The following is a 27,016-nucleotide window of genomic DNA, read 5'->3' as shown; positions in this document are numbered from 1 at the left end:
ATAGGAACTGTCATTTGAAGAAAAAATAGCCAAATCATGACATTATATTGTGATAAGATCAATAGGAAAATATTACTCTCATAAGCACTACGCAAGGACATTGTCTAACCTTACAGTTCAGACAACCCTCAATTCCTGCTTACCATTTGAGACAGTTATTTCCTCCAGTAATTCAGTTTGAAGCTGTAACTCTGCTCCTAGTATCTTCAGCACTGAATCAGTAGGGTTTTTGACCCAAACTTTCCTCTGAGGCTCAGCAACATCTAGTTTAATTACCTCTCCTGTGATCGGCTCTGGTGGAAATTATGAAGAACAAACAAATTTATAATCTTTATTCACAATCCTATAAAATTAAGGAACAACTCTGTCTACTGCATTTTATTTTGAACACACATGCCTGTAAAGATAGATTTCCTGTTTGAATCTCGAAGTCAGAAGAATCTCACTCTGGCCACCAGCTTCAAAAGTTTACCCTGTAATTTCTATTTAAGCATAGGAGCAGACCTATCAATATATTTTAATCAGAAGGAGGAAGTGTATCTTTTTAGTTTGTTAGCTTTTAAGTAGCAAGGCAATATGCATAATCCACAAAGAGAGGGGAAATTTCTACAGCCTTTTCACGTGGCTTGTGCACACCTGACTTCACACCAGGAACTCTGATTCTACCTCAAAGAAAATGCCTTGGCGAAAAGGAGAGACAACAAGAACGTTTCTTACTCTGATTCTGCTATCTATGCCTGTCTTTTCTGAAGGAAGGAATGGGGTTGAGGGTGGTGGGAAAGAGAGGTCTTGCCACAGAAGTCCACTTACTTCAATTTTTAAGAATTCCTTTGAAAGGCTCTACTGAAAGGGAACACAATATCTCACATTTTATGGTTGCTTAAAAGCAGAGGATTTTGCATCACTCTTCCTGAACAGCTGTACTGCACTTTAGATAAGAGACAAAAGATCAGTTGCTAGAGAAAAGGGGGATTTTGATTTTAAAGACTATTAGATGTGGAGGAGACAGAATTTAAGAGTATACTCATCCTTTGCTATATGAGCACAATTGGTTCCCAACTTTCTGCTTGTAGGCAAAAACTCCTAAGAGGGATGCTAAATTACCATTAAAATACATGTAAAAGTCTCTGATTGGTTCCTAGTGCTCCTAACTCGGGAAAGGAGTGGCAAGAGGTGGCACTGCTTTTGAAAGGTAAGTGACCTTGGGGTGGGGGGGGATGGGGAGGGTTAAAGGCTGGGGGCAGTTTGGGGCCATGAATGGGAGGGAGGGTTAAAATCTGGTGGTGGGTTGGGTCCATGGAAGGTGGGGGCAGGCAGGGGGGTTCATGAGAAGACTCTTGGTGCTGTGGCAAGTTCAAACAACAGAACTCAGTATAAGAATTGTTGAGTGCTGATCATGAAGCAGAGGAATCCCTGTGTGTTGGCTTTACAAGTAATATGAAAACAGGCATCCTGAAGGTTAAGAGATGACACCCACCCAATCCCTCTGATGTAGAAGAAGAATTATTGTTGCCAGCATTACCCTTTTGAAAGTTGATGATAGCCTTCCACCCGTTCTTCTTTGGTGTCAGTGTAGAATTCCGTTCCCTTGTGTTGAGGTAGTACCTTCACTACTGCTCCTACATTTAATAGTTAAGTGACTTTATTTTCTAACAGGGGCTCATGGGAAGAGTCCCTGAAGAGGGATAAGGTGGGTAGGTAGTGAAATAGAGGTAAAACAGGTTGGAAATAACCTTTGAGGAGTATTTGTAGGACCCATCTGTTGGTGGTAATGTTGCACCAGATAGGCAAGTATGGTAACAGGTGATGGCTGAATTGATGAGAGATTTTGCAGCCTCGAATTGATGGGAGATGTGTTGAACCCCTGACCCAAACTTCTAAATGACTGTCTTGAAATAGATGGCTGGGCTGAAGATATCATTCTAGGGGCTTGCGTCTATGTGGTTATCTTTATCTCTGACATTGGTTGTATACGGAGAAAGGCGGTAGGCAGAAACACTGTTATACATCAGGTCCCTGCTTTTTCTGTGGTTGAGATATATACATGTACACAGTTTTTAATGTGGCACAAGAGTCCTTGAGCATATGGAGGAATATGTTTGGTGGATCCTCTTAATAATTTTCATCCCTCAAAGAGATGAACTACATTTTGTACCACTCTAGGAAAGCCAAAAATTCAAAGCCAAGAGGAGCAATGCATTATTATGGCTGTGGCAAGAGACAGACTGCGTCTACGTTATGAGATAAATTCAAATTTTAGGCAGGTAGATTGATATTACCATGTGACTATCTTCACTGTAAATACCATTAGCTTAATTTAGGGTGCTCTAATCTCAAGATTACAAAATCGCAGTTATCTGATGGGTATAGCGTCAAGCTTGAATTCATAAGTTCGATTAAAAGCCAGTGTGGAAGCACCATGTCTTAAAATCGAATTTATTAGCCTCCAGAGGTGTCCTGTATGTAACCTACAATGCCCCTCACCGCTCCGCTCTGACTGCTGCTCTCCAGTAACAGGAAGACTTTGAATTTCAAAACGGGAGCAACAAGCCTTTGGCTGTGGGGTCATGTTTGTATGAGAGCCTGAGAAATGTCTCTCTTTGTTATTAGCATGATGAGCACATCTACCCATTTAAATAGGCCATACAGGAAGTTTGTGGCTCTGTCTCTATACACTTTTTTTTTTCATGTGCTGCCTGGAGCCAGCTGCTGTCCCACTGTACCACATGGCAACAAGGCTTCGGTGGGCATCGTGCTTGCATCAGATGCCAAGAAATTTCTTCTCAGTGGTTTACATTTGTGTACAAACCCCCTTCCATCCCCCACAGGCACTACATAGTCTGGGTATTTCCCACACCCTGCCACATCATGTGGGTAGCCTCCAACCCAACAAAAGGAGGTGCCCACTGTTCAGTGGTGACCAAGCTTCCAGGCAGCACCATGATAGATTGCGAATGTTTAGGCTCCAAGGGCAGGAAAGATATTCGAGGGCTTGCAGCCACTGCAGGAGAAGTCTCCCCCAGAGGCTAAGATACTGGGGGTTTCGCTGCTACTGTGGGAAAGTCTCTCCCAGCAACTAACATACACAGGGGCTTGCTGCCACTGGAGGCGGTGGGGAAAGAGAGGAGTCTCCTCTGGTGGCTAAGATATCCAGGGAGGACCACCTTAACTGGCTCCCACTGAACCCCCCACTCCACCCCTAGCATACCAGGGGGAAGTCTCTCCTGGCAGCTAAGATACACGGGGGGGGGGAAGACACACTTCAGCTACTTCAACAGTCACAGGCTATAGCATCCATCAAAATATTTTCGGGAGTTTGCTGTCCGTTGCAAACCTGCTGGTTTTATATTTCGGTTATAAAATCTTTTTGCTAATATCTGCTATCCATTGTCATGCCTTGACCCTCTCAGAAACCCAGGAGGCTGGGTAATTGAGATTCTTGTTTGTGTTATAAATTCAGTGTATGTTATTTCACAGATATCAACCGTGTTGGCATTATCTGTGTAGTGAAGGGGAAAGTCAAAAATTCTTTTTTCCTACACTTTGCTATCCTCTTTCTTCTAACTTTAGAATACAGTAAAGGCCCCGCCATTAGTTTCAGGGATTACATGCAATGATGGGAGGTGGAACACTCCGTGGATGGCCAGTTGAGAACACAGTCTTTGTATAGACGTCTTATAGTGCACTGAAAAGCCAAAGACTCTCCCCAACGGCAATGTAATGAGGGGCAGAAACCAAAAATTATTTTTTCCTACACTTTTCTATCCTCTTTCTTCTAACTTTAGAATTACAGTCCAGGGCCCTGTATTACTTTCAGGGATCACATACAATGATGGGAGGTGGGACAGCAGTGGATGGCCAGTTGAGAACACAGTCATTGCACAGAAGCCTTACAGTTTCAATAAAGTCAAAAATCTTTTTTCCTAGACTTTTCTGTCCTTTCTTCTAACTTTGAGGGACCCTGTATTATTTCCAGTGATCAGCATATTTTTAGGGATCAGGAGTGGAATGAGGAAAATGCAATGTGGGAAGATGATCTCAAAGACCAGCGAGCATACCCAGAATGCTACAGGGATGAGGGAATTGTGGACTAGGTTCTCACATTGCACTACTGCAACAGTCGGTGTTTGCCAATTTGAGTGTGGCAGCAGTGAGTGAACTTTGTGAGGAGCACATGGGAAATGAGGATGGTCAAATTCAAACTTATAAATTCCAGAATTACAAAGTCAATATTAATGAATTTGAATATATCTTGTAATGGAAACACAGCCTGAATGGCAGTATCTGCCAAATCTAAGGAGGCCTGTTGCAAGGTCTTTGCTATAAGGGAGCTTAGTCTTATAGAATGGACTTAAATAGCATTTGTTTGCCTCTGCGGGGTACTGCCTCAACTATCAAGGAGTTAGGGGCTGGGTGAGTGAACAGAAATTTTGCTCCTTTAGCTGCAATGTAATATTTCTTGTCTGCTCACCTGCAGTTTGCCATATCCCTTAGTGCGATCCATGATGGCTGCATTGATTCGCAGAGCCAGTTTATTTCATGGGGATGTATGGCATATATAAGTTAATTTGGGTTGAGACTCTGCTAAAGAAATATCCAGGGAGTCTGCAACCCTCTTGAAAAAGTCCTGAATGGATATGAAGTCATGTCTTGTAGTTGGTAGCGGGGGCACTGTATTTTCTTCCAGGGAGCAGGATGATCTATGTGGGGGCAGCATGCCCGCCTCTTCATGTATCTCATCTGATTCATCCAGAGCCTCTTGTTGTTCCATTTGGGAAGGAGCAGAAGGCAAAGGTGGTTGACTGGCAGGCAGAGTATGGGTTTGGGGGTAGTCTGGGTTTTGGTTCTGTATTGTGCCTATGGATCCCTGGCCAACCAGTAGGCATTGTTATTAGTGGGGGTTGCCACTGATGGGGCAGAATTAATGTGGTTTGGCAAGCATGCTTCAGGGATGAGTAACATGGAATGTGTGGTGTCACTTCTACTTCTTCTTCCTCATCCAAGGAAAATGGCAGTGCCAAGTTTGCTGGTGGTGTGACTTGACTGGGTGGACTGACATACCATCAATACTGAACAATGAGTGTCCCACGTACCAAGACTGGTGCAAAACTCAGTACTTGTTGTAAGTGGTGGTGGTACCACAAAGGTCAATGTCAGGGTGTGCAAGATTGTCAGCACCAGTTTAACCAAAGTGCCTGCATTTGTGTGCTGGCGTTTGGTGACATAGCCTAGGTGTTTCAGCACCAGCAAAGCAGAATCTACACTACAGCCATCTTTTGAAAGAAAACCTTCCAGAAGAGATCTTCTGAAAACACTTTTCAAAAGATGACGTCAACACATGAAAAAGCAGCTCAAAAAAATTGATCCACTCTTTTGATAGATAGTGTCTACACAGCACCTGCTCTTTTAAAAGAACGGGCCAGGGATCAAAAAAAATTGTGTGCCATGCGGAGACTGCTCTGTCAAAAGAAGGATTCACTGAGTGTCTACATGTTTTTTTTTCTGAAAGAATCTTTTGGAAAAAGGTGTTCTTCCTCATCCAGGAGCGGAAGACGGCTTCCGGAAGAAGAGCTGCATTCTTTCAATGTACCCTTGAAAAAGTGCATTGTGTGTGTAGACATTCCGCACATTCTTTTGAAAAAGGGACAGATTTTTCAGAAAAAACTTGCTAGTGCAGACCTGCCCTAATATGAAGCACAGACACATGGACATTCCTTGAAGAAGCATGTTCAGGTAGACAAAGCAGGAAACTTGCTTACTTTCTGTCTCGGAGAATGATTCCTCCGTAGTTAGCTGTGCAAGAGGAATCACCAACTCATCTGCTGCCACCTCCCACTTCTTGCGTTCTACCGGAAGAGGATACTCTTCTTTAATCTCTTCAGTAACCACTGTTTCAGAGGCATTGCTAGGCTCCTTTATTCCTCTTACATCTACCTGTGCTTTAAGGTTTTGATTCAATCTTCTTAGTATTTCCCTTTTATTCTGAAAAAGGGAAAAAGTATAGCTGTTAAATTATCCTAAATTCTGAAGGGAAAGGAACAGGACCAGCCAATAAAACCAAGTGTAACTCAACTTACTTGTGTAGCAAGATCTGCCTTTTTTGTTTCTTCTGAAGTGTCCTCAATAGCAGCTGTATTTTCATCCTTCAACTCCAAGAAGCATAAAATTCAATACAAGAAAGCAGGTAAGAAAAACTTCTGTAGAATATTTACAGGATGAAGGAAAAACATCCTAAAAATTCCTCTACTGGCTTTTTTCAGTTTTGTACAATACTTTAATTAGGTAACTTCCCTCAGAATTTTGAGGACAAATTTTGTCTTTGAAACATTTGACACCTGGAAGTTAATAGTTAAATAGACAAGAGACTGCAGAAGCAGCTGGTAAAAAGAAGGATCAGAGCATAAACTGGGGTAGATAAAATAGGGCAATATGTATGAAAATTCACATCAATACCTGAATAGTACTAGAGAGCTGGCCCTGTTAGTCTGTACTCCAACAAAACAAAGCAGCAGAAATGTAGCACCTTGAAGACGAACAAAATGATTTATTCAGTGATAAGGTTTCATGGGACAGACCCACTTCTTCAGATCAATCATCCTCAGAGGCAACTAAAAAGGCAGATATTGCTATACATGTAAGTCCAGTTACACTTGGTCTTATTGGATAGTCCTGTTCCTTTCCCTTCAGAATTCATAATAAATTTAACAGCTATACTTTTCCCTTTTTCAGAATAAAATGCTATATTTCTGCTGCTTTGTATCAATACCTGACGATATATTGAGTAACTCCAGAAAAAGGACAGAGTCAAAGTATTCCCATAGAAAAAGGGACAGGAAAATATAAAAATCTTCATTAACAAATAAAAATTGAGTAGCTAGAGTGTGGTTGGATTGAAGTTGGGAGAAGAATGAAAGAAACACCTTTGCAATATCTGGACACAAAGTTATCAGTAGTATCAAAGCAGTCACCCAGATCAAAAAGGATACGAAAAAAATAGAACCATAATTGTTTCAAAAAGTACAAATGATATTAAGTTTGCAAATATATAAAACTAGTTTATGGTGGCCCCTTAGCTAGGGCTACGTTTAGATTTTTTATCAAGTATTTAGGAACTTTTAAGTCACACAAACATACAGAGAAGCTTAAGTATTTAAAAAGTTTTGGTATTAGAAACATCAGACACCAATTTTAATATATGAAATGAAAACTTTTTAGAATCAATTGAAAGGCAAATGATGACACTGAAGTTCATGTTATGGCTACTAGGAACAAGAAAATTACACAACTTTCTAGAGTAGAAAAAGAATGCGTACAATCAGGTGCCAACATGATATTGAATAGAGCAGAATGAACGGTGCTGTGTATCATTAGGAATATGATTTGATAGAACACAAAAAATCGTTAATCTTGAGTTGGGTATGTGACAAGATTTTATGTAAACTCAGGAAGCTCATTTTTCAGAATTCAGGGTACTGATTTCACTAAATAGATTATTTCTTGTGATACTAAATGTGAAAATTGTTCATTAATACTGTGAGTGAAAACCAATACCAAACATCTCTGCTGAAGTTATATGACTTGACATACTTAAAAGTTGAAAACAGCTTCAGAAAATAAGCAACTGAATGATATAATGAAAATGAAATTCTTGTAATGTAAAAGGTAACTCTTGCCAACAGTTAACTAAGCCACAAGAAAAAAGATTTACGGTTATCACAAAAAATGAGGAAATTAAATCAGTGTGGCTGGGGAGGAGGAAGGGTACATCTCAGGTTCAAATGCATGCCCTTGAATAAAATTATCTATTGAAATGAAAGAGCAAATCATTGACCAGTTTGATTAAGTCTTTTTTTAAACATGACTCTCACCGACATGTAGCCACAATAATTTCAATTTTTATTTTAGGCCTTCCAAAAGCTATTCCATATCTAAGCTTCAATTTAGAAGCATACCTGTTCATCTTCAACAGCCAAACATGGCACAGATCCATATCAGTGATCAGACCATAAAAACAACTGTAAGTCCATCAGAACCTCAGAACTTGATAAATAATTTACCACGCTTAAAGTAGAACAAAATTAATCATTTAAATCATTTAAAGGAATATGAAGGATTGGAGTTTAAATTTGTTCATATGAGTAGCTTGGCAACAATGGTCTACTGCTAAACGTTTCAAGTGAAAAAAGGGGGGAAAAAATCAAAGGAAGATAAAAAACACAACAAAAAGGCAAGATGGAAGTCTGACTATAAGAGGAGACAGTGAGAATTTCAGGTATCCATAATGAGGAAAACTGACTGTATGACTGAAAAAATCTGCAGGACATTATGGTCCAAATGCTAAAGATACTATCCAAAGCCCCAGTTGTACAAATATTTACAGGTGTCATCTACTTGATTTTGCTTTTGCCAAGTTCATATACGTTTGCAGGAACCAGGCCTCAGAATGCAAAAAAGGCAATAAGAGTCTCAAACAATAATAATAATGGTGACAACAGTTACAGTCTCCTGAAACTTCTAGTGGTATTAGTAAACACTTTAAAACTCTGAGAAAGGAGTAACACAAAACAGTTTTCAGTTCAAAAATTGTTTTTACAACTACCACCACACTGTCTGGGGACAGAAGGGTGGGGAAGAGAAGAGAATTGATGCTCTAGGAAAAAAGGGTTCAGAAAAGGGCAAACAGAATGATTATGGGTTTGGAATGGCTGCCTTATGAGGAGAAATTAAAAAAAGACTGGGACCTCCCATCTCAGAAAGCAGGACACTAAGGGAGGATATGACAGAGGTCTATAAAATCATGGCTGTTAAGAGAAAAAGGTATTTATTTGTTCCCATAACACAAAAAACAAGGGGTCACCAAGGCTGCAACTACACTACATCCCTCTTTTGAAAGAGGAACGCAAATGCAGATCAAAAATGCAAATAAAGCACGGATTTACAAATCTTGCGCATTATTTGCATAATCTCTTGTGTTTTCAGAAGAGATTATTTCTGGAAACAAAAAACAGTGTAGATGGGGTTCTTTCGAAAAAACCTTGTATTCAAAAGAACCCTTCTTCCTGAAACAAAATAAGAAGAAGGGTTCTTTCAGAAATGGGGCTTTTTTCCCCTGAAGGAACCTCATCTACACTGCTTTTTGTTTTTTGAAATAATCTTTCGAAAACATGATCAGAAGAGATTATGCAAATGAGGCATGAGATTTGTAAATAAGCATGATTTATTTGCATTTTTGATTTCCCCTCATTTGCAAAGAGGGATTTGCGGTAGAGTCAGCCCAAGTGAAATAGATAGCAAGTTTAAAAACAGACTAAAGAAAGTAATTCTTTACGCAAAACAGAGTTCACCTATGGAACTCCTTGCCAAAGGATGTTGTGAAGACCAGGACTTCAATAGGGTTCAAAAAAGAGCTAGGTAAATTCATATGTTCATCAATAGCGATTAGTCAGGATAGGTAGGAATGGTGTACAAAGCCTCTGTTTCTCAGAAGCTAGGAATGGGTGATGGGGGAGGGATCACTTGATGATTACTTGTTCCGTTTAGTTCTCTGGGACATCTGGCATCGACCACTGCCAGAAGACAGGATACTGGACTAGATGGACCTTTGGTTTAACCCAATATGGCCGTTCATATGTTCTTAGCTTCCCAGTAACATCACTGGAAGTTTCCAGATAGTGGGCAATCCTGGTCTCACTGGAGTAATGTGTGTAAGATGAAGTGGTGATATCCTGAATTTTTAGCATTTGCACTGATAGTAAATGAAATTGACCAACTTTAATTATAAATTGATTATCTCTGTAGAGGTTAAACTTGATTGATCAGCTAAGCTATCCAGTTCTCATTACAACATGCACTGTCAAACAAAATTTATAGTCTGTGGCCAGGCTTAATACATATTCTATAACCTCATGCCAGTTCAGAAGACACTATTTTTGCTCAGGTTAGATTTTAAGGGAATACCTACCACACCAACATCCTTCAAAGCTGAAGTCATAGAGATAATTGGAGTACTGGGCTTCAGTGGAAGTTGTGGTTTCGCAGGAGGTCCTCCAGGTTCTTGTTGCCCAGGCACAGGACTAACCCCAGCTGCCACCATAGGATTCTTTATCCCTTTGGCCGCCAACTGTGTTAAAAAAAAATTATTTTAACATAAACAAACAAAAAGAGTAAGGAGTTATGAACATATGAATCCACATATTTTAAAATGAGAATGCCAGTGTCATTTAGTCACATTTATGACAGAAAAGATGTCTTTCCCCTTGAACTTCTAAGTGTTATTTTGTTTTTGAGGAAATAAATGAAAACGGTAAATATGCTCTCTGTGTGAAGGTAGGTGCTATATTTTTTTTCCAGATTCTTAATTTATTGTGAAAGAACAACAGTTTATTTTACATGAGTTGAGTCTTCCATTTATGAACTGGCAATATTAAAAAGCTATTCTAAACTTAGCAAAACCTGAAAAAGAGGGGTAGTACTATTGAGAAATAAAAGGTTCTGCATGTAAGTGATATCAGGGATCATAATTTAAAAAAAATTAACATAATTAGTAATACATCAAATCAACCAGACTGGTGTGAAGACAGATTTCAGCACCCAAAGAGTTACCACAGCAAAGACATGATAAACTACTGTCTCTCTCATGGTAGGGCCTCCTGAAGAGAATGTAGTATCAGAATACAGACATGCAAAAGCCACAGCTCAGCGACAGCTCAAGTAGTCACAATTTTGGGGTTTTTTTTGTTTTTGTTTTTAATTTAGCAAGACACCTTTAAAAAGAGTTAATGAGAACTATTTATAAAAGACCCTTTACATACCCATTAAATACTAAAGAGACGTGCTCTAGGAAAGAAAAAAAAATCGTACCACAAGATTGAAAGCTTCTCCACTTACCGTGAGGGAACAAGACAGTAAATAGTATTTGTACTTCACCTCTCTCCCCCCACCCCTCCCTTTTTTTTTTTTTAAAACCAAAAATGCATTTTTTGCCTGAACATTTAAAAAGGATGAGTACTATGGATGTTAGATTTTATGTAAATCTGCTTTTAGCATTTTCAGGTAATTTCACTACTAAATTCCATTTTAAAATCAGAACAGCGGTGCCACCGAGTGAATGACTGAAAATGACATTATCCGTCAAATGTTGAAAACAAGTATAAATTACATTAAATTCTTGGCACTGTCAAAGTTCATTTAATCAACAAAAAACAACTGAAATCCATTCTTCTTTGTTGATTCATTAAATGATTTTATAGGTGTTGTGCACAGCTTATCAAATAATTTCACACACTTCATGCTGCCTAAAAATGATCACCAGCTGTACTCTTTCATCATTTCCTACTTAGACATACCAAAGCACTTGTATGTTAATTTTGCCAATTTGACTTTTCAGCCCAAAGATTTTATGACCAAAAGAATAGTTACATGACTTGCAATAATACACGAACAATAGGAAATATTTCAAAGTAATCTTAACAAAATTTTGTTTAGCGTACGTTTCAAACAAGCCAGGATTTTCATGTATGGGTGCCTGAAGTTAAGACCACTCTGTCTTCCGAGACCCATACCTCAGGTTTAGCAGCTAAAGCTACAATTACAGAAATTTGAAAATCTTGGCCTCTCAGATTTTTTTTATATACATATATATGAGAGAGAGAGAGAGAGAGAGAGAGAGTGAGAGAGAGAGAGAGAGGGAGTGAGTGTGTTAACTTCATATAACACTGTACTCTCCGGTTGACAGATCAAGTCTGGAGAATGGTCAATCCAAATAAAATCAGTTCTTTGTCAGAAAATTTTTCTTCCCCTTACATGTTCTTCCCATGCTTTCTTCTCCCTTTCATATGCCTCCTTTCTCTTTCGCTCTAGTTGCTCCTTCAGAACAGCAGCTCGCGCATTTGCTTGGGCCTGCAAATAAGAAAAAAAAATAGGCTTCAATCCAAGGTCATAAGCAGAAGTTCTTCAAACTTTTTCATTCCTCAGACTGCTTCTAATGAAACATCCCAGATGCTAAATTCAATTCTCAACACGTCATTTTCCTTTGTCAAATAGGAAAACTAACGTAATACTCAGAAGACTTCCAACAACACAAAATAGTTTCCACATAAAAGTTGGTGAACCTCATGAGTAAATTCTAAAATTTTTTCAAGGCACATCATCCAGTCCCAAGATATTTTTGAAGGGAGATTCTACTTTTGGAAAGCTTTAAAATGTACTTGTACTCTTTTTATACAAAGAAAATGGAAATGAAATCCTTGAATTTAAGAAGCATGAGGGTTAAATTTTCAATACAGAAATTCAAAGTCATGGTTTCTACAGAAAATCATAACTACATGAAAACAAACATTAATTGAAACCTTTTTTTGAGTTACTCCAAAATTAGTTGCTTTAATAATAAGAGTCACATTTGCTTTCACATTGTGCATTTTTCTATCAACTTTAAAAAAAGACCCATATTTAGTGTGATGCAGACAGCAGAAACATGTTGTCTGCCTTGGAAGAATTAAGTAAAGTTTAAACTAAAACTAATATACTTTTACATGCCCATCAGACTTTTCTTCAAAAAGCTGAAGCTAAATGAAAAGTAGTCCATAGTGCATACTTCTAAGAAAAGTATTTTTCTGCAGCAAAATATACAGCTCTTTATACATATAGGGTGTCATTAAAACACAGATTCATGTATTGCAGTATTTAATATTTTACTTACCCTTACAATCAAATACCAAACATACGGTAATCTAGTGTAGCTTCTGCAAACGTACAGATTTAAAACTGTACCCCTGTATTCCTATAAATAGCCTGATTCTACTCAGCGTACTCAGAAGTGGATTTAAAGGAATTTACTCCAACTCTCTGCCCTCCCTCACATTACCTTCAATGCTTCAATTTTTTTGCGTCTCAATTCTGCTTCTTCACTTGCTTCTTGCCCATCAGCTTCATTCTATAAAAGAAAAATTCTTAGAAGTGGTCAAGGCATAGGTATGTCTTAGATTTGTAGATCTGACAGCCAAAAGGGACCACTGTTATCAGCTTGTCTGATTACCTCCATAGCACATGCCATAACATTTCACTCAATAATTCCAGAAAATGGTCAGTAACTAATGGTTTAACTGTAATGCATCTTTTAGGAACAATCCAGTCCTTAAATTTAAAGTTTGGAATTTTTAGAAACCAGTAGGAAAAGTTATTTTTGTAAGTATTTAATATGTTTGAAATCCTTTTAATTCAGTATGCTGTAAATATATACATTATGTGTTCCTAGGAAGAGTAACAGCCACATTAAACCTATCTTAAGGTTGCAAAGCTCACCATCACAAAATCAGAAAGTTAGTCACAAATGCACAACATTAAACTTGCCCGTATACATTACAAAGCAATCTCTAATTATGTCACCATATACTGCCAGACTGCATTTAACATAAAAGAATTTTTGAAAAAGGCAGCAGATGGAGCAAATTGAGACATGTCTTTGCCTGTGCATAAAACAGATCACCCATCATTAAGTGGTGCACAGGTATTACAAGAGAGGCATATGTTAAACCTCAGGCCTTTAACTTCTGCCTTAACAGCTATAATTTTTGTAATGACAGGAGGCCCCAAGATTACTAACTTTAAAAAACAAACAAAAAAAACCCAACACTTCATATGGAATAAACTCTGAGAACACACAACGAGAATTCTGCTTCAGAGACACAGAAAATAAAAAGTATCAGAGGGGTAGCCGTGTTAGTCTGGATCTGTAGAGCAACGAAGGGTCCTGTGGCACCTTATAGACTAACAGAAAAGTTTAGAGCATGAGCTTTCGTGAGTTAACTCACTTCTTCAGATGCTAATAAATAAATAATAAATAAAAAGGAATTGAGAGACAAGCAGGCCTTCTTTGCTGTTTATAGAAGGGCCCTGCATGAATACAAAATGGGTACCTACTTTCACATTTGCAAAAATGATCTGCGAATATCTGCATCCACATCCATGGATGCATGTGGATATAGAAGAGATCTGCAAATCTGCTGACGTGTCCATAAAAATAACCCACAGATGTCCGCATTCATATCCATATGCATGAGGCACAGGAATACCAGAAGCAGAAGTCATACAAACAATTATTTAGAGAAGCCATATTAACATAAGTGAAGACAGTAATCAAATGCTATACACATGGGTTCAGAGCTCTGATTCAGCAGTCCATCTTAACTTTTAGATTTTATGAACTGAGTGCTTAACTATGCAATCTTAAACACTGCCCTGCAAGACTATTTCACAAGGCATTTCCATGGAGTTTTAAAAATTCCATATATTTTTGAAGAATGCCTGGGGCCAGTTCTAACAGACAAGATGCAACAAATGAGAACAGTGCTTTATCAACATCATTGAAAAGCTTCATACTTGTAATTTTAAAATTCATCATTTGGTGGGAAGTTGAACAACAAATTATCTACACAAGTATGAAAATGTGTAAACAGCCTTAAGAGCGGTTTAAAAATTCTTAAGATTTACACTGCCCTTCTCAGCCCTTGTGATGCCTCCAAGGTTCTTTGGTTGTAACCCTGGATCAAGGGAGTTTTTTGGCAATTTCAACTAATCCATCTGAAATATACTGATGGCATTTCAATGCCTTGGACTGGATTAAAGAACAAAACACACAAATGAAGGATACAGCAAGAAGACAAAATCAAATCAGAATAAATACTACATGTTGAACCTCTCTAGTCTGGAATTCTCTCATCCAGCCACATCCATAATCTGGCATGATTTTAGTTAGCCAGACAACCACTTATCATAGGTATGACCAAGTTTTCTGTCACCCTATAGTTTGTTTACAGCTACCAGTCCTGGCTCTTAGCGTTCTGTGCTGTTATTTAGATTTAATTTACCCTAATACCTTCTAAGACCCCAGAAAGCAGAGGAAGTATTGGTAATGTGGTAGATAACACTGACTTTCTGTCCAGCAAATTCTCTCATTTGGCACTGGTTAGGTCCCAAGGGTGCTGGATCACAGAGGTTCAACCTGTAGTACTCAAAGAGCCCATTTACTGTATTGTTTCAATTTCAGGGAGGTTTTGTATAATTGTGTTTAAAAGATCATGGTTCTAGAGCTTTTTTCCCCCTCCCTTTCTTTTAAAAATAATTGAGATCTACACACTTATTCCACAAGGGTTAAACAGATTTGTTCATACTTTGTGAAAAAAGAGTCCCCTTTAGATAAACACTCAACATGGAAGATATTAACATAAAAGGCGAAGATTTATTTTTAAAATGACAGTTTAAAAAAAAGTTACACTTGCATAAAAAAAGATCTCATCAGCAATATTCTAGAGTCTTTCACTATTAGCTCCCCAAAGCCTTTAGAGTTATTTCCATCTAACCTTTTCTCCACGAAGTTTAGCTTTAATCTGCTGGCGTTCATTGAAGTTTTGAAGTCTGATCTGTCTTAATCTTGCCAAGTATTCCTATATGAAAAAAAGGAAACAGTTTCAAATAAAAGTGCTAAAGTTTTGTATCTAATGTTATAAGGGTCCACAAAAAGATCAAATAAAGGAAGAACTTTTCTGTTGCTAAATTAACATTTTATTAATTTCTACAAGAAATTCAGCTGATTTCTCCTTTGTTAAAATTAATGAAAACTGTAACTAGTGTTTCAAAATATTTAATTTGATAGGCTTAACATTATTAAGATTGGTACGAGCTGGGGAAGTAGGAGGAATGGAGATATTCTGGGAGGTGGGGTTGTCTGGGATATAGGTGTGTGCGATTTCATTTCAAAAACATAAATCAATGTTTTTGAAAGACTGGTTTAGACAACTATTACAAATACTACTGAGTAATAAACTCTGGGACTATACAAATGAATATTTCTGGGTGATTGATGAAGTTCCTGTATTTGTTATACATTATAAATCATGCAGGAAAAAATGAGGCAGAGGTAAAGTCAAAATGATGCTATTTTGTGATGAAGCTGGCAAACATGCGGGTGGCATACCTCTTCCTCCTTGTTTCTGGATTTCCTTCCTCTTGCAGAAATGGGCCTGCCTCCATAGATAGCTGCCAGGTTTTGCAGTGTACCCTGTTCACCATTTAATGTATCAAATTTAAGAATGGATGGGGCCAGAACATTATCTACCTTATCCAACAATAACTTCATTAAATTTCTTACATTAAACATGGATGGCTTTCAACTCCTACGAACTTCCCTAACAAAAATCTTATCTAGAAACATTTCACAGTAATAAAAAAAAACAAAAAACAAAACACTGAGTAACTAAAGAAAAAGTCTCAGAACATTCTATTAAATTAGATATTTTATACATTCAGTGCCCTCTTCTGGTCTCCATATATTGCTGGTCTTCTCCTGCTGTAGCTTTTAGATTATAAATTCTTTGGGGCATGGGGTTCCTTTTTAGTTGTCTTTTGCATCATCTGCATCACATAGCTGAGGATACTAATGCATTATTCAGCCAAACATAGACTATCTTATCTTTTTATTTTAGTTTTAAATTTAAAATAGTAGTACTTCATGGACATTTAATTCCTATCTTAAGCTAAATGATTTATAATATACTGTTCTAAGTAGTCATTCTAGTATTTACTAGATTTAAGAAAAAAATAAAGACAGTTGTATTGTAAATCGGCCACTAAAAGCATATTTTGCCTCTTCCCACACTTCCAAACTATTTTACACTCTCTTGGGGGGAAAAAAAAAAAAGAAGAATAGGTATTTCTTGTTTACAAAAATCTTCTCTCTAAAAACAATTAAAATGTTTGGACATTTGTTAAACAAAAAACACAAAAAGCAAAATGAACACTTTTTTCCACTAATCCTACCAGTATCAATAGTGGCTACAGGAAATATAAAATCCTGTTTTAATTCAGGAAAAAGCCACAATTGTGGAGAAAGAGAAAGTAAATGTTTTGAAGTACAAAAATGAGACAAAGGCAATTGCTTGGACTGCACACAGTCATAACCAAGGAACATATTGCTTAACTGTTGCCAACAAAAAAGTTTTAAAAAAATCCGTAATTTAAATTAATAATAATACAGAAACAGTGCCCCCAAACTAGCGACCATTTATTCACAGTCAAACTACTTGTATAAAGAAGGGTTTTATACTAACAACTTTTTCAAATATATACACAAACAGAAAAACTAAGGAAGCCAATAATAAAAAGTACAAAGGCATTATAGAATACAGCTTTTAATGACAACTAAAAAAACATTTTGTGAAAAGTTCACATTTTTCAGCAGTGAGAGCGTAGTACCTTCTACTTCTGCATGCAAGTCCGAAAAAACACATCTTAAAGTAAAATAAAATAGAATTATACCCCGGGGATATCCCTTGATGGGCCATCAGCAGAAAGAATCACATGTGGGAGCTCTGCATCTAAAAAGCATAAGTCTCTCCAGCTTGAGCTAAAAAACCATGTCTATTAACTCACAAGTCAGTGACTGACTTGTAAATCTCAATGGGGTTTAGCCACTAAAAAGAGATACAAGATCACACTGCATGCATGTTACATGCTCCCACTGGCTGAGGCAACTTTAGAAATCCACCCAGCTCAGATTCTACAGAGGTGGCTACTTGTAACATATGTCATGTAGGTTTTTGGCAGTCAAGGGTGGTAAGACTGGAGACATTTGGATTTAAGTAGTCCAAAGGTTACAGCAGACTTTTAAACCACTGTGATTCAAATCCCAGAGGAGAACTGCATAGCACAAAGACTAAGTCTGGGTTACTTACGATCTAGAGATCTGCTAGGACCAGATATAATTTTAATCCTTATGACTGTTAGAAATCCCTCAAAGCAGGAATGTTTCTAACCCTTTCAGATTATGAGAGCTGAGCAGTATGGAGAGTTTACCAACTATCACCAAAAAGATGGGCAAGTAGGGAGAAGAGTGGGAGAGAGCGGATTGAAATTCTCAGCTCTTATAGAGCTGGGTAACAAATGGTACCTATCCACTTTACATTGTCACCTCAAATTTCTGAAGTACGCTTTTCATGTTTATATTTAATTATTTTAAAATTACACCTGGTGGCTTTGGAGTCATGGTGTTTTAGAGGAGATTTTGTTTCTAAATGAGAAATTGTAAGTAAAAGCTTTAAGAAAGTAGATACCTAGTCAGACACACTCCACAATACTTCACTCACTGGTTTATAGTTGAGTTCCCCTCAGAATATGAATATTATAACCCTGTATTACAAATATTTGAATTTTAAAATGCTAGATAACAATGCATGTTAGTCTAGGCAGAAATACATAACTAACAGTGGTGATGGGGTTTGAGGGGGTCTGTCAGTTTAGTTACTGAGCTCTAGACTTCTAACTGAAGTGTGAGGTAGATCAATTACACTTATTTGACATCTGGTTTGGTACCTTGTGTGCTAGTTTAGAGTTGCAGTCCATTTCCTAAAAAGCCAGTGTTCCAATAATTAAATCTCACATGTTAATTAGGCAATGTTGTCAACTTCTTCACTGTACAACATTAACGTCAATGAAGGCCAAGTACTGAATGCATATCAAACACTGAACTCACCTCTGAGCAGTCTTTTCTCAAACAAATTTAGGATAAAACAAAAAAGCAGTCCTGTAACACTTTAAAGACTAACAAAAGAATTTATTAGGAGATGAGCTTTTGTGGGACAGACCTACTTTTTCAGATCTGGAAATTCTTTAAGTGCTACAAGACTGCTTTTTGTTTTGTAAAGATACAGACTAACATGACTACCTCTCTGTAAATTTAGGATATGTGTATTATGAAAGTCACTTGGTGACCTGAATTATGGTTTGAAAGGTATCATCTGTCTTCATTTCACCTCAAGGCACAGATACTGACAGAACCCTCTTAAGCATGTAAGCATGCTTCATTCTTACACATCAGCAAAGTGGAGTGTAGATCATGAACATTAAAACAAGATATATAAAGGAATTTGCCTGCTAGCAACAAAATTATCTCTGAAATCAAAGTGGCCAGCAAATAGTACTCTGAGATTCAGGTGTTCTTGAGTAAGGGGAATCATGTACAACATCATTGTCCCTTTTACCCAACTGAAACCAGTTACATTTCAGTCCAAGGGCATCATCATCATAACAGGATCCCTCACTTGGTTGTATTTGTGGTGCAGACTGGTGTTAGAAAATACAAATCCTACTACTTATTCAAAATTAAACATAGTTAAACTGAAAGATGGAACAATTCTAAATACATTTGTTATTTCACAAAACTGCAGTATTGTAAAAATATCTTTCCAAACAAGAGTGTTACGTTTATCCTGGAAACTACCAGCTGGAATCAAAGAGAAAACTCATAGTCACATGTTCTGCCTCTGTTCAAAAGTTTCAATCAACATTAAAAGTTAAAACTATTTCTTGATTTTAACTTTGATGTTGAAGACTCAACACGTGTTTAAAGTATATTCATTAAAAATTCTTCTCATGCACTTAATTTAAAATAATTTAATATGCAAATAATTTAAAATAACCTAAGTGAATGCAGCAGAAAAATTATTTTGGACTAAACTATCCTAAACAATGTATTCAGTGAACATACTTAATTTAAAAATCTGCCAATGTAAACATTATTTTCAAGTTACCTACTTAAATTTATAACTTTAAAATAAAATTTTAAAAACATCCATCGATATGCAATTGTTACAAACGATAAACCAGCAAAAGTTAAAAGTACTTTTAAATGTCATCTATTAACCACAAACCCAGAAGGTAAATGTTAAAATGAAAAATCTCAATTTTCTAAAAGGATTTATATTAATATCTTGTAATTATTAATATAGTAAAATAAATATGAAGACCAAATCCCATACCATATGTCCCTCAGCACGAGCTTTGTTTTGCATAGCTTCCCTCTTTCGTTGCCAGAATTCTTCAACTTGTTTTGCTCTTTCTGCTGCTACCCATCCTCTTTGCCTAAGTAATTGGAATATATGCCAATTAAAAGTTTCTGAATGCCACATTCAAAACGAATGTGTTCACATACAATAAATGGGAGAACAAAGAAAGTCAACATTCTGTGTAGGCACCCTCTAGTAGCATCTTTTACCAGACAAAAGACAAAACACAGACATTTCATAAAAGGAAGTTGCCACAAACCTCGCTTGATTTATTCCCCCTTTTGAAAAAGCAATTACAGCACCCTACATTTTCCATCCACACAGCAGGGGATCTTACAACTAATAGCATATTTATTTCTACAGTTATTCCTGAAGTTGTCAGACTGTGAGGTGTGAATCACTAAACAGTCTGGAGAACACCTGAAGACAATCAGTTGGCACTGGCTGCTCCTTGTCTCCCTCTACTAAACTTTAAAGGCAGCCAAATATACAATACTGTTGTGTAAGCATGACTGATGCAGTGCCAATAAGTGTTATGCAACTGCAAATGGGAGGTAGTATATACATGTCTGACAGGCACAGGAAATGGTGCATGAGATAATCTCTATATTATGACGTGGTCTATGCCTTGAAAAAGCTTGAGAACTATTCTTCACTTCTTATATCTTATTTGGAAAAAAGTAATTCTGCCTCACTGCTGTATCATCCAACTATATTAGCTTATTTTACAATTTTGCAGCACAGATGTTATCCCGAACAGGAAACTGCTGTCCAATTTTTGAGACTGAAGATAAGACAACATGGTTGTGATGGCAAAGGCAACAAGCAGAAACTAAAATAACATGATAGTTTTTAAAAGTAAAAATGTAAATTTAGACAAAAATGACAAAGTAACATGCATACAGCACTAGTCTGGTGATTTCACACATTAGAAATGTTGAAAGGCTGCATGAAATAATGTAATGCAAAGATATTTCAGTTTTATTCCTGGGAATTTTACAAGTGACTCAGTTATGGTTGCACCACATTTTCCAGTTGGGTTTGCATTTCTTCCTCATTCCACTGAGCTACCTAAGGACAACAAAATAATTTATTAGGTGATGAACTTTCATTGGGCAGACCCAGTTCTTCAGATCTGGAGATGTCCCATTTCCAGTATAGAACTGATGGTTTTATAACAAAGAGATCCAAAAAGAATGAAATAAAAACTGACAAATGAGATACATAAGATAGACGGGGGGGGGGGGGGGGCACGAAAGGTGAGGGGGGAGGTGGGGCAAGAATTACTAGTTCTAAGTGTCTTGCCTCAGATTACTATGAATATCAAAGATGGGGAAGCAGTCCTCATGCATTACAAAGAACGCTTCCCCATCTTTGATGTTCATATTGTGATCTTAGGCAGCACACTGACAATTAGTAATTCCTTCCCCTTGCCCCCCACCCCTTTCTATCCTATGTATCTCATTTGTCTCTTTCTTGCCTTAAAAAAACAACAAAAAACCTCTGTTATGAAACAGTGCTGTACTGAAAATGGCATATCTACAGATCTGAAGAAGTGAGTCTTCCCCATGAAAGCTCATCACCTAATAAATTACGTTTGTAGTTTCTAAAGTACTACATGACTGCTTTTTTGTTTTGTTGAGATACAGACTAACATGCGTACCTCTCTGTTACTACCTAAGGAGGTAATATCAAACTGCAAAATGCCAAGTTCTAATGCTCCTCTGGCACCCCTTTAATTCTACTTTCTCTAGATGCAGACAAGCTTGGAATCATACCATTGTAAATTACAGCACTCCAATGAGCAGAAATATAAGATAAGCGCCAAATATCTTGTTTGATACTATGCAAGAAAAAGTAAACAGTCAATTAAACTAAATACAAATTGAGTCATTCCACATAAAAGCCCATTTCTAGTGTAGAACAGCACTTGTGAACAGCAAAATAGGTGATCACCAACACACGAGAGAAAAAAAGACAGTTACCTGTTCTGTAACTGGTGTTCGAGATGTGTTGCTCACGTCCATTCTAATTTGAGTGTGTGCCAGCGCACGCCCAGTTGCCTGAAGTTTTTTGCCCTAGCCAGTAGCCCTAGGGTTGGTGCGGCACCCCCTGGAGTGGGGCCCTTATGGCAGCCCACATATGTACTGCCCAGCCCGCCTGCTGCTCAGTTCCTTCTTGCTGGCTACTCCGACAGTGGGGAAGGCGGGAGGGTTTTGGCATGGACATTAGCAACACATCTAGAAGAACACCAGTTACAGAACAGGTACCTGTCCTTTTTTCTGCGAGTGATTGCTCATGTGCATTCCAGTTTGGGTGAATGCAAGCCAATGCCCCGGAAGGAGTGCAGGACAGCCCGGCCCACTGCAGCATCTTCTCGTGAATGCTGTGTTAACGCATAATGTGCTGAAAATGTGTGAATGGAGGACCAAGTGGCCATTCTGCAGATGTCCTGGATAGGGACCCTGGCCAAGTATGCCACAGAGGATGCCTGTGCTCTGGTGGAGTGAGCCCTGATTGGGGGAAGAGGAAACCCCTGCCAGTTCATAGCACTCTGATACAGGCCACTATCCAGGAGGAGATCTTCTGAGAGGAGACTGGGTGCCCCTTCATCCTGTCCGCCACTGCAACAACTGTTGAGACTTTCGGAAGGGTTTGGTCCTGTCCATACAGAAGGCCAACGACCTTCAGACATCCAAAGTGTGTCAGCTCTGCTCCCTAGGGGAGGCATGGGGCTTTAGACAGAACACCAGTAAGATGATGTCTTGGTTAATGTGGAAGGGGAAGACCACCTTTGGCAAAAATGCCAGGTGGGGTCTCAGCCTAACCTTATCCTTGTGGGACACCATATAAAGTGGGTCCACCACCAGGGCCCTGAGCTCTGATACCCTTCTGGCCAAGGTAATGGCCACCAGGAATGCTGTCTTGTAACTAAGGAATAACATGGAACAGGTGACAAGGGGGTGAAATGGGGGAGCCATAAGTTTAGACAATACCAAATGAAGGTCCCATGTTGGCAGCGGGGCCGGAACCTGCGGTTTGACCCTTTCTATTCCTTTCACGAACCTTTTCGCCACAGGGTCTGAGAAGAATGACGACATCCCAGGCCCCAGGTGAAATGCTGAAATAGCTGCCAAGTGCACTTTCAGGGAGGATAGTGACAACTCTGCTCGGCTCATGGTCAGCAAGTAATCTAGGATACGTGGTACTGGGGCCTCCTGTGTGAAAAATCCCCTTTGAGTGGCCCATACAGTAAATCTCTTCCGTTTGGCTACATACGTCGCCCTCATGGAGGGCTTGCAGCTGTTCAACAATACTTCCCTGATGGGTTCGGAGCAGGTCAGCTCAATCGGTCTCAGCCACGGAGCCCTCCATGCTGTGAGATGCAGTGCCTGGAGATTGGGGTGCCGCAGTCTCCCCTCCTCCTGCATCAGCAGATCCAGGCATAGTAGAAGCACCCGTGGACAGACATCTTCAGGACGGCCAAGAACCAGTGTTGTCAAGCCCAAGCTGGGGCCACCAGGATAACTGTTGCTCGGTCTGACTGAATTTTCAGCCGTGTTCGGCGGATGAGTGGAATTGGTGGGAAGGCATAAAGCAAGGGTCCCAACCAATGAATGCTGAAGGCGTCTGCCCAAGAGTCCGGGCTCCAGTTCTGGTATGAGCAGAATGTCTGCCACTTTGTGTTGAGATGGGTGGCAAAGAGGTCTATCTGGGGACACCCCCAACTCTGGAAAACTGAATTCAATACTTCCAGGTGTAGGGACCACTCGTGGTCCATGAAGCACCTGCTGAGCTGATCTGCTACGAAGTTGTGAGCCCCAGGTAGGCAGAACGCCCTCAGGAGAAACTGGTGCTGGATGCAGAAGTCCCGGAATGCGAGGGACTCCAGACACAGAGGCGACGAACATGCACCCCCTTTTTTTGTTATGTAGTACATTGCCATAGTATTGTCTGTGCTGCCTCCAACACACTGCCCCTTCAGATCGCTCTGAAACACTTCACATGCCAATTGAACCGCTCTGAGCTCCCGTAGGTTTATGTGGAGCTGAGCATTGGTCTTGCTCCATGGGGCCTGAGTCTGGCGATCCCTCAAGTGAGCTCCCCAGCCCAGGTCCAAGGCACCTGTGACCAGGGAGGGGGAGGGCTGCAGGGGATTGAAGGGAACTCCCATGCAGACCGACTGGGCGTCTAGCCACCAGTGTAATGCTGTTAACACTCGTGGGAGGACTGTCACTAACTTGTCTATATTGTCCCTGACAGGTCTGTACACTGAAGCGAGCCACAACTGGAAAGGGCACATTTGCGATCTGGCATGCTAGACGACGAATGTGCATGCTGACATGTGGCCCAACAGTCTGAGGCATCCTCTGGCCATTGTAGTTGGGAACCTGATTAGTTCTTGGATGCAAGATGCCATGGCTTGGACCCTGCTCTGCAACTAGTCAGGCGCCCACAAACTCCATGACCTGAGTTGGGGCTAGTACAAGCTTTGCCTCATTTACTAGGAGGCCTCCTGTGTTCAGTGTCTGTCATGTCAGCTGCAAGTGTCACGTCATGTTGCTGCGACTGACCTCAGATCAGACAGTCGTCCAGGTAGGGGAAGAGGTGCACACCCTGCCTGCGTAGGAAGGCTGCCACTACTGACATAAGTTTGATAAAGACTCTCGGGGCCGAGGAGAGGTCGAATGGAAGGACTGTGAACTGGTAATGGTCCTTCCCTAGCACAAACCAGAGGAACCTCCTCTGAGGTCGGTAGATTGCTACATGAAAATACATGTCTTGTAAGTTAAGAGGGGCAATCCAGTCTCCTCATTCCAGCATTGGGATAATTAGTTTCGTATGATATCCCTGGGCCTATCTTTTTCACAAATTTGTTCAGGTTTTGCAGGTCCAAGATTGGCTGTAATCCCCCTTTTGCTCTTGGGATTAGGCAATAATGGGAATAAAACCCCTGCACCTGGAACTTCCTCTATGGCCCCCTTTTGTAGAAGGGCCTTTACGTCCTGCCTGAGAAACATTTTGTGAGAGGGGCCCCTGAAAAGGGACAGGGAGGGGGAGTGGGAAGGGGGTTAAGAAAAAAACTGGATAGCATATCCCTTTTCTACCGTGCAGAGGACCCACTGGTCCGACGTTATGCTGCACTATGCATGGTAGAAGGGGGATAGAGAGTATGAAAAACGCTGAGCAGGGGGGGTGGCCGGTGTATCACTCCCAACCACCCCACCAAAACTGATGTTGAGACCCCATTGGGGGTTTTTGGTGGCTCTGGTCCTGTGTCTGGTGGCCCTAACACCTCCTATTATGATGGCCCCTTCGCCTGTTGCCATCCTAGTGTTGATATGGGAATTGTCTGGACTGGGGTCTTGGGGTAAACTGCCTCCTCTGGGTCACTGGTGTACATAGACCAAGTGAGCGTAGGGTGAGTCTTGAGTCCTTCATGCTTTGAAGCTTTTTATCAGTCTTTTCTGAAAATAGGAAGGAAAGATCCTGTATGGACTGTTGCACCTCTTACGAGAGTCCCAAGACTTGTAGACATGTTCTCCTTCTCATGGCTATACCCGAGGCCATGACCCTGGTGGCCGCATTTGCTGCAACTAGTGCAGTGTGCAGTGCTGTTCTAGATGAGAGTCTCTGTTCCTGCACCAGGACTGTAAAGTCCAACTTGGTCTCTGGTGGGAGTAGCTCAGCGAAACAGTCCATGGAGCTGGCCATATTATAAGAATATCTGCTAACCATGGCTTGTTGGTTAGCAATTCTCAACTAGAGACCACCTGTAGAATAAACTTTTCCACCATTCAGGTCTAAGCATTTGGCCTCTCTGTTTTTAGGAGAAGGGTCTTGGACTCTTGTCTCTCTCTGTTGTTCACAGCATCTGCAACCAGGGAGTCAGGGGTAGGATGCCTTGGGCTGGGATGAAATACTGGTGCTCGTTCTTTCTAGCCAGACTCTGGGCCACCCTTCTCAATAACTGCTGGTATGCTCTTCCATCACCAGGGATGCAGAGAATCCAGCCAATGCCTCATCTGGGGAGGACGAGGATGAGGGCATCATCCCTCCAAGCCCATAGGTGCGGGGGGTTCAGGTACCCCTATTTGAGTCCCTGGTACTGTGGTTTGCGGGGCCACACTCCGTGCCTGGGGTGAAGCGCCCCCTAGAGGTATATGGTGTGGTGCTGTGATGATGGGGTCACTTAGAACCTCGGTACCAGTCCTGTTGGTGCCGGTGCTCACTGTACCACAGGTCCTGGTGCCTGCATGGGCGGTGCCCACATTTGGGTCATTGCCGACTGCATTGGTGCCAGTGCTGACGACTCCGCCTGCTCTCATGGGGGTGCTCCCAATGAAGCAGTCGGTTCCGATCTCAGTGCCTGGGGAGTGCAGGTGACCTAACAGGGAGTCCCACAGCCCGCCCTGTGCCTCATGGATTGCCAACGGAGCCCAGAAAGGTCATTGTGGGGCATCTGCCCCTCCACCTCCAAGGGGCATCGGGGCTGGTGTTGATGGCCACTATGCTGGGATGATCCTGTACTCCTGCTCCAAGTTGAGCTGGAGTAAACGAGTCCAACTCCAACGACGGTGCCAAGGGTCCCATGGTGCCTGTCAGCCCCTGCATGCCCTGAACTGTCTGATGCGAGGCACTGAGGGAGGTGACTGTTTGTGGGGGTCTCATCGGTGTCAGGAACCATGCTGGGGCCCCTATGGACTGTTCAGATGCCTGTATCCAGGGCAATGAAGGCTCCCAGTGTGGCGTCTTCAGCGGCATTGTTATTTGCAGGAGGTCTTGTGCTGCACTAAAGACCTCCAGCGTCGAGGGCAGTCTCGGAGAGCGCAGGCTCCTGCCTCATGCTGGAGTCAATGCCCGCACTTCATGACCCCAGTCATGGTGCGATCCAGCGGACTCTCTCAAGGATTGCCATCATCTCCTCCTCTCCTGGGATCAACCCTAGTCCCGCCTCCTCTCCTTGCGAGGCACCAGGGACTGGCTCTTATGGCACCAGGGGGCACTAGGTGCCAAGTCCTGCTCTTGTTGCCAGGAGCTTTCCGACAGCACCGGAGTGCCCTGCACTGATGATGCACTGCTCTGAGCTCTCACCGGAGAAATGTCTGGGAGCAAGGCTGATTCCATTGAGCTCTGCCTTTCCAAGTCCTAGGCCTGAAGGTCTTGCATATAGAGCAGCA

The 27,016-nt window shown here is 40.5% G+C and overlaps 1 protein-coding gene across 7 annotated transcripts in view; it reads right to left on the bottom strand.

The window, feature by feature from the left end:
- The window catches only part of NEK1 (NIMA related kinase 1), a 141,325-nt gene that overhangs the window by 61,723 nt on the left and 52,586 nt on the right, over nt 1-27,016 (bottom strand). For 3 of the 7 annotated variants that reach the window (XM_074993039.1, XM_074993043.1, XM_074993040.1), the window contains 9 exons: nt 19,809-19,911; nt 15,971-16,054; nt 15,357-15,440; nt 12,863-12,931; nt 11,803-11,898; nt 9,962-10,120; nt 6,078-6,149; nt 5,760-5,982; nt 144-293 (listed from right to left, as the gene is read on the bottom strand). In XM_074993039.1, the coding sequence (XP_074849140.1) occupies nt 144-293; nt 5,760-5,982; nt 6,078-6,149; nt 9,962-10,120; nt 11,803-11,898; nt 12,863-12,931; nt 15,357-15,440; nt 15,971-16,054; nt 19,809-19,911 (1,040 nt within the window). Of the gene's footprint in view, nt 1-143; nt 294-5,759; nt 5,983-6,077; nt 6,150-9,961; nt 10,121-11,802; nt 11,899-12,862; nt 12,932-15,356; nt 15,441-15,970; nt 16,055-19,808; nt 19,912-27,016 lie in introns of those variants that run through there. The other 4 variants (XM_074993041.1, XM_074993045.1, XM_074993044.1 and 1 more) reach the window with 3 other exon arrangements.

The sequence above is a fragment of the Carettochelys insculpta genome, chromosome 4 (genome assembly GCF_033958435.1).
Source record: "Carettochelys insculpta isolate YL-2023 chromosome 4, ASM3395843v1, whole genome shotgun sequence".
Lineage (NCBI taxonomy): Eukaryota > Metazoa > Chordata > Testudines > Carettochelyidae > Carettochelys > Carettochelys insculpta.
Note: the sequence above shows the minus strand (reverse complement) of the source record. Positions and strands in the feature narration are given on the sequence as shown.